This window comes from Suillus paluster, assembly GCF_016628075.1.
Source record: "Suillus paluster strain FC165 chromosome Unknown EDB91scaffold_285, whole genome shotgun sequence".
NCBI classification, from domain to species: Eukaryota; Fungi; Basidiomycota; class Agaricomycetes; order Boletales; family Suillaceae; genus Suillus; species Suillus paluster.
The window spans coordinates 5,582-13,785 of NW_024537845.1; the positions used below are offsets into that span (position 1 = coordinate 5,582).

Sequence of the window (8,204 nt, forward strand, 5' to 3'; positions counted from 1 at the left end):
GCTCTTCACAAGCTACTGGTATTTAAACCCTACTCGTACTGTAAAGATCCCTTAGTTCTTTTCCAATTGAATCAGACTGGTATCTGGTGACTTTGCGATAAGGATTCTATTCTGTTCTATTCTATTCTATTCCTTGTGCCGACACATCAAGTCTTATCAACTTTGACTGCCGTCACATATTTTTTCACCTTCAACCGAGTCTTAGCTTATCTTTAAAACCTTCTCTGGTCACCTCGTCAACTGGTCTGGCCCACCACGTTAATCAATGATGACTACTCCGAACATGTCTTCAAAACCCAAACAAACCACGTATAATACCCACTCGCGCACTCGCACTAGAGCCAGCTCAGTTTCTACCCCCGCCCACAAGAAAAATGTAAAGGTGCGTGATGACTTCGGAAATCTCATTGTTAACCTACTATCAAGTGTTAAAACCCCGGTGGAGGGCCCGAGATCACCGGCGGAACCGCCCAATGCTGCGGGATCCCCTTTAACTTCTGAGGGACGGTCCTACGAGACCGAAAATGAAATCCAACCCGCACTGAGACCCGTTCGTTCGTACAGTGATGTGGTCCGTGTGCGAACCCCCTCAGTTGACCCTTGGGTCGACAGGGAGATTAGACTAGCTGCGAGTACTTTAGTCGAGATACCGACAGCTGAAAATGTACCAGCACCGGCAGAGAAATCCGCGGACATAATGAGTTATGAAACGGCAAGTGAGAACAAAGGACTCACCAGCCAACCCGAGGACGATGATGATCGTTTTTGGTCGACCGTTGCAAGAAAATGCAACTGAAAGACGATCTTCAACGATGTCAACAAGAGCCGGGCAAAGAGACCCGATGAGCTAACAAAAGAACAAAAGAAGGTAGTTAGCGCAGCTGAACAACAGCTGACAGAAGATGAATGCACCAGAGTGAACCGACGCAAGTATAGTGTTAGGCATGACCGTGGAAATGACACGGAGTCCCCTGGGGAAGGACCATCCAAGGGAAAAGGTCCGGACCCTCGGAACTGGGGAGCAATGAACCTAGAAGAGGGAGAATTGGATATGGAGGCCCAACGCGCGGCTCTAGAATCCTACAAACTGGCCAAACGGATGGCCGGTGAATCAGAATCCGAGGACCCAAGTGGGGACGAACCTGGAGATCCCCGAGGGTGTCAAAGGGACGACAACGATCAAGCCGCCAGAGAAGAAGAGGTGGTAAAGGTCGCTGTAGCTAAAGCAGAGGAACATCTGCGGAAGGAGTACGAAAAGAAATTAAAGGAACTCACTGCAATGATAGCAAAGGGACAGCTCGCAATGCCCCGAGCAAAACAGCTGAACAGAGATCCCATAAAGACCCTCGTGGACAAAGTGGTTAACCCCACCTCGGACCGGCGGGAACGGAGACACACCCCACAGGCTATGGAGCCTGTACACCAGGTAGCACCGAAGTCCTACATCAGACAGGCATTAGGGAGAATCGGTCGTACCAGGACCGGACCCGGTGACTCAGACTTGTCGTTGGACTCGAGCTACGATAGCTCAGACAGCTCTGACAATGAGTCGAGCTCGACCGAGTCCCAAATGAGTGATGAAACCACTAAATGAAGGCATAAGCACTCCAAGAGAAAAACAAGAAGAAGGAAGGAAAAAACCACGCTGAAACCAATACCACCCATGGTGTACGATGGCACAGTGTGGGGAATTCCCCCACTGTAGGTGTAAAACCCCGTCCTTTCCGCATCATCTCACATCAGTTCCACGTATTCTGCACATTCCGCGTTTCCCGTGCATCCTTCGGAACCCGCCCACACTATCCAATATTCCCATGCATTGTCGGACAACCTTCGCATGTCCTGTCCCCATCCTTCCAGGTCCATTGGTATGCTGTATCCCTCTTCCTGCTGTTCCTAACGTTATCCGGATCAAACTGACACATGCCCTTATGGCACGGACCCCTATTCCGGAGTATTGCGCCCATGTGCACTGCCTGCCTTCACTTCCACTTCCTGAGAGACTTACTACCTGTACCTCAGTGTTCCTTAAAAATAATCTTCCCTTTAAGTAGTGGTACTCAGGGCTTGGGGGTATTTTATCGAATCCCATCTTTTACCTTCCCACTTTTCCTTCACCTTACTAGAGGACCGCTTTGACTTATGCCCATTATCAATCTAACCTTGTGATATACTTCCTTCGACTTCGCCTGCGAGTTCCGACGAATCAGTACGTTCCGCGCTTTATCCGTTTGAGTTCCGTTTCATTCCTTTCCATTCCGCTTGAGTTCCGCTCGGGTTCTGCTTGTTCCGTGCGAGTTCCGCTTGTTCTGCTTGTTCCGCATTTTTGCGGATCCTCATCCTACCTGCGGGAGGGTTGATTAGGGTCGTTTAGACAGAGACTAGTACTCCCCAGTAGCAATCCCCTTTAGGGTCGAACGCACTTGCTCTCAAGTGAGGCAATAGGCAGGAAAGACCCAACTGTGTAGTAGATCGATTTCCCTCTGCTGCACTTGTTGTACCCACAATGGTAGATTCTAGGGCGTTTCATCGATTTATAACCGAGGGCACAGCCTATGTGGAAGATGGTAAGGTACCCTCCAAAAAGAAGGTGTTCATTCTGTCGCATTACCTGAAGGGTAAAGCCCATGAATTCTATATTCGAGAGGTATCAGGAGATCCATACCATTGGAGACTGAGAGAGTTCTTTACGGAGATGTTCAACTATTGTTTCCCTATCAACTTTAGGACAAAGCAACATGAAAAGCTAAAAAGGTGCTTTCAGAACGACAAACCAGTGCGCGATTATATCTATGAACTCAATGAGTTGTGGAACATGATTGGGGACATTGATGAACGAGATTGGGTAACTCGATTATGGACAGGATTGAATACAGAGATCCAGCAGGAACTGTGGAAAAAGGAGTTGAATCCGGAAGTATCCTCATTTAAGGAGGTGCAAGCCGCTGCTGAGATAATTGAGATTGTGCACTTGGTAACAACGGGACGCGAAAAGAGACCCACCTGAAAGGAAAAGGAGGTGCCGACAGTGGTAGGTAGTGCGGCAGCAACCCCGAGAATCGGAAACCCTTGAAGGGACCGAAACCCAGATGGGAAACGATGAGTGTATCGGCCGAACCCACCTGGGGAGACCCGTCAAACAAGACCCAGTTATGGAGGGGACGGACCTTGACGAAAAAACGAGACACAAACAGGTCAGAGAAACAACTCGTTAAGTATCGAGGAGCGAAATCGCTTAAGCGCTGAGGGACACTGCTACAACTGTAAGGAGTTGGGTCATCTGTCGCGGGGCTGTCCCAAGAAGATAAATATAAAGTCTAGCTCACCTGGCAAGCTGCCTGGTATACCCAGCTTTGGGATACACGTGGAAAAGGAATTGTCAGAAGGATTGCGCGGTCTAGCAAACACAACTGAAATGCAAGATGGACTGTACCTAGGTTCGATAGGCATGTGGCTGTCGAATGCCCCCGAATCCCTCATTACAGAAGACGAGGCGGGAGCAGTGAGAACAGTGCGACCTAAGGAGTTTCGGGATCCGATAGCCCAGAGAGCTATCCATTTGCTTCAGGGGGTCAAGTACCTGAATGACGAACAATTGACAGATAATTGGGATGACCCTGATCGATTTACTGTGTTCAGAATCTCGGATGACAAGTATACAATAATCGATCACTCACGCACCGAGATTCGGACAAACATTGATAGCGCAAGCTTGGAAAACCCGAACTTTCATTTGGACAGTGCATATTTCATCCGTCTAGGATTGGAGTTAGGGCATGATAGGCGCTGGCTGAGAAAACAAGATCGCGAATGCACAGATCAAAAACCTCCAATGGGAGATCCTATATTGGATCGGTTAGTTTGGTGGCTGAGTGAGTTCAGCCCGATGTGCACCAGGAGTCCGTTTTGTACTCAGTGCCCGCACTTTACCTGTCATAAAACTATCAACGGGAACTGGCTGTTGTATGATCAGGGATTAGACATACATACTTTGGTGCCGGTAGAAAAAGTGCGTTGGCGATATTGGGACCCTGAAAGATGGTATGCACGTCGAGTACAGCGCAAGAACAGGGCACTGCAAGGTGTCCAGTACGATAGGATGGTTGGGATGTTTAGTCTTCCTTCGGACCATGAGGAGGGCCTTCGGTTGGTGATATCCGACTGGATGAACCTAGGGGAGACAGTAAGGACCTGTGAGACCTTGGATAGAGGACACCCATTATGGGAGATCAGAGTATGTGGGGTACAGGTACCTTCAGGAACATACCCTTTGTTGCAGCGAAACACTGCGGTAACCTGCGATTTCACCCATGCCATACCAAAACCCATCATAGTTGTGGTGCTCATCAATGAGCGACCAGCTAGGGCGCTTATAGACACAGGTTTGTTAGCAGATTTCATGTCACTAACGACTGCAGAACAGGTTAATGCACGGCTCACCATGTTGGAAAAGCCTCTGACAATTCAGCTGGCCATCCAAGGGTCAAGATCGAAGGTCAATTACAGGACGGCTGTCCAGTTTCAGTATCAGGGCGCTGACTATAAATGATACTTCGATGTGATTAACTTACAGAATTATGACCTCATACTGGGGACCCTGTTTCTTTATCAGCATAGCGTGACTGTTGGGTTCAACGCATCACGCGTCATGCTGGGAAGCATGAAGCCATTAGCCTTGGCAGGAGAAGGGGTAACAACCCTGGAGTCGAGAGTAGCGGAGATCATTAGTGACAAAATTGAGAAGACACGAGAATACCTGAAGCAGTTAGTGCGACCATTATGTGCTAAAGCTGCTGAAACGAAGCTTCCACTGCTCTGCTCCATAAATCATACCATCCCATTAATTGATGAAGCGAAAATCTACCCGTGGTGACCATCGAGGTGCCCTGAACCAATATGACCTCAATGGACTGAAAAGCGAAGCATGTACCTAGCGTCAGGATGCTGGCAGATGACAAGTGCTGGAAATACTGTACCTATGTTATTCATACAAAAACCTGGGACGGATCGCCTAAGAGCAGTGGTTGATCTTTGAGAATGAAACAAGAACACGCGAAAACTTAGCTCTCCTTTACCGGACATGGAAGGTATATTGCGTCAGGTAGCCCGAAAGAAGTTTCATTCGCTAATGGATGGGCAAGACACGTATGAGCAAATCAGAGTGATTCCCGAACACGTATCGCGGACGGCTATGACTACCCCTGACAGAAACATGGTTAGCCATGTGTTACAACAAGGGGATTGCAACGCACCCGCAACCTACCAGGCCATGATGAATCATTTATTCGGCGAATACATCGGAATTTTCATGGATGTGTATCTGGATGATATTATCATTTACTCTGACATGCTCGAAGAACACATTGAACACGTATGGATGATTGTGCGTATCCTCGAACGAGAGCAGCTCTACTTGAGTGAGAAGAAACTTAAATTTCTGTGCCCTGTGATGAAAATTCTGGGCTGGATTGTGAGCGATGACGGGATTTGTATGGACCCGGACAAAGTGGACAAGGTACTCACCTGGAAGACACCCGTGAATTGTGATCTCTGTCGCAGGTTCATCGGGGCCATCGGGTACCTGGCGGATGATATACACAAGGTCCGTATACCATTGGGGGTCTTGTCAGCTGTGTGCGATAACACAGTTCTGTTTCATTGGACAGAAACAGAGCAGCGCGCTTTTGAAGAGGTAAAGCTTTATGTTAATGCTTGCTCTAAACACCATCGGGTACCACTTACCTACAGGCCAGACCAACTGCCTGTCTGGATGATGACTAATGTCTGCCCCACGGGGGTGGGAGGTGTGGTGGCACAGGGGCGCGACTGGAAGTCTGTGAAAATCGCCGCATTTTACTCAGCAAAGATGAACTCAGCCCAGCGGAATTACCCTATCCACGAACAGGAGATGTTAGCTGGGGTGGAGACTATGCTGTGGCATAGGGACATCCTTCTCATCAGGTAGGCAGGCTTGATGGGTAGAGAAGCTCGGAGAGTTCGACTTTACTGTTGAGTATTTGCCGGGAGCGCACAACATGCTGCCCGATGCCTTGTCCCACATGTATGACTTTGACGCACCAGGCACGGTGCGCGCAGCTAGCGAATAAGTCGCGTATGACAAGTACTCACCGCCTGAGACTGGGTCTGGCTTAGTGAGTATGCCAGTGCTGGTGGGTGCCGAGGCGGATGCGGTCACTCTGCGATGAAGCTCGCGGAGGGTCATCCCCACTGAAAAGTGGATTCAGGCAGATGCCCAGGGCTCATGGACGACGATCCGCATTGCGAAGCGCGTTGAGGCAGGGACTCAGCCGGGAACGACGAAAGAAATGCCCCTGGTGAGTCCACCCGTGGATGGGATGAGTGCGTCTCCAGCACAGCAGGAGGCACATACAGATATAGCGCAGCGCGCAAGGCGATTCGTGCTGCGTGGCCCTCGATCGACGGATCAGGACCCCGCCTCAAGAATGGAGGGGGGGGGAACAGGCGACAGAACCTGAAATTCAAATTCAAAGCGAAGGCAAAAATGAGGAAGAAACAACAAGAATTCCGGTGACATACCCTCACAATACGAGAAAGACACCTTATTTAAAAAGGTACTTGAAGCACCTAAAGAGTTTAGAAACTTCGAAGTAAAGGATGGGTTAATTAGAATCAAGTTAAAGGATAGGACACCCCTATGCATACCTGATGTTAAGATAGATGGGCGGCGACTAATAGAGATCATAATTGATCAAGCACACTCCATATTAGCCCATCTAGGGGCAGATAAGACCCTGTCATATCTCCAGGAGCACGTCTGGTGGAAAACCATGGTGCAAGACGTACAAACATTCTGTACCTCTTGTAAAACATGTCAGCGTAGCAAACCGCCCAACCAGAAACCCTACGGATTGCTGAACCCTCTCCTGGTCGCATCACGACCCTGGGAGGCCATAGGAATCGACTTTGTTGGGCCTTTGCCATTATCTCGCGATCGAGACGCTGAGTATGATTCAATAACGGTTGTAATAGACTTACTGTCAGGGATGGTACACCTTGTGCCCAGCCGAACCACATATACCGCTAAGGATGTGGCTGAATTGGTGTTTGCAGAAGTCTACAAGCACCATGGCATCCCTAAAGCGATCATCAGTGATCGCGATGTCCTATTTACCAGTAACTTCTGGACTAACCTTAATCGTCTCATCGGTGTGACTCTGAAGATGTCAAGTGCATATCACCCAGAAACGGACGGGGCCACAGAACGTGCCAACAGAACTATCGGGCAAATTCTCAGAGCTTGCATAGCCCCAAACCAGCGGGATTGGGTCGCGAGACTACCAGCAATCAAGTTCGCCATCAACATGGCCCAATCAGAATCTACAGGTCTGCCGCCGTTCTACACAAACACTGGACGATTACCTCGTGCTATGATCTGGGAGAACCCTGGGCCTTCTGAATACCCAGGGGTGTGCGTCTTCGCTCAGCATATGAAGGCTGCTATAATGTCGGCTCATGACGCAGTCATCAGTGCCTGAGTTAAGCAAACTCAAGAGGCAAATAAGAAATGATGGCCAAGCCCACTAGAGAAGGGTGATCTTGTGTATATATCAACAAAAAATATATCCTTGCCTAAGGGAATGTCCAGGAAACTATCACCTAAGTTTATTGGTCCCTACAGGATACTAGAGGACTACTGAAACAATTCGTATAAGCTTGAATTGCCCGACCAATTGAAACAACGAGGCATTCACCCAGTATTTCACTCATCTTACCTTCGAATTCACGTGCCGAACGATGATAGACTATTCCCAGGGCGACTGGAAACCCAGGTAGCTGATTTCGGGTTCCCCGAGTCAGAATGGGCGGTAGATAAAATTTTATCACACTCGGGGAACCGGACGGACACCGTGTTTGAAATACTCTGGCGATCTGGAGACAAAACGTGGTTACCGTACGATCAAGTTGAAAAACTTGGGGTGCTTGCCGAGTATTTTAACTTACTTGGAATTGAGGATGTCTCAGCGTTAAGAGACAGCAGTGGGAAGCCACCATCGGGTGACTCCCAAGTGCTCTTAGGACACTTATTTTTCGATCAGTTCATAGACTATAAAACCCCAGCAATGAACTTACCTGCCCCATCTCTCAATCACCCTTTCAATCACAACTTGCCCATCACGTTAGGCCTTACCCTATCCCCTCGCGCTCTCTTAATCCTAGCAGTG

At 48.9% G+C, this 8,204-nt stretch overlaps 1 protein-coding gene across 1 annotated transcript; it reads left to right on the forward strand.

Annotated features, from left to right (window-relative positions):
* Positions 1 to 232: 232 nt before the first annotated feature.
* EDB91DRAFT_1179744 (uncharacterized protein) lies at positions 233 to 1,231 on the forward strand. Its single transcript, XM_041320442.1, has 4 exons — positions 233 to 656; positions 736 to 847; positions 913 to 1,087; positions 1,143 to 1,231. The coding sequence occupies exons 1-4, from the start codon at positions 266 to 268 to the stop codon at positions 1,206 to 1,208; spliced, it is 744 nt and encodes a 247-aa protein (XP_041168767.1). The 5' UTR covers positions 233 to 265; the 3' UTR covers positions 1,209 to 1,231.
* Positions 1,232 to 8,204: the final 6,973 nt, after the last annotated feature.

Bases quoted from the DNA above. Each gene is read 5' to 3' on its own strand.
- EDB91DRAFT_1179744 (XM_041320442.1), top strand. From the start codon at position 266: ATGATGACTACTCCGAACATGTCTTCAAAACCCAAACAAACCACGTAT. The intron at 657-735 runs CTGAAAATGTAC...CAAAGGACTCAC, and splicing joins TTTAGTCGAGATACCGACAG to CAGCCAACCCGAGGACGATG. The intron at 1,088-1,142 runs CTGGCCAAACGG...GTGGGGACGAAC, and splicing joins CGGCTCTAGAATCCTACAAA to CTGGAGATCCCCGAGGGTGT.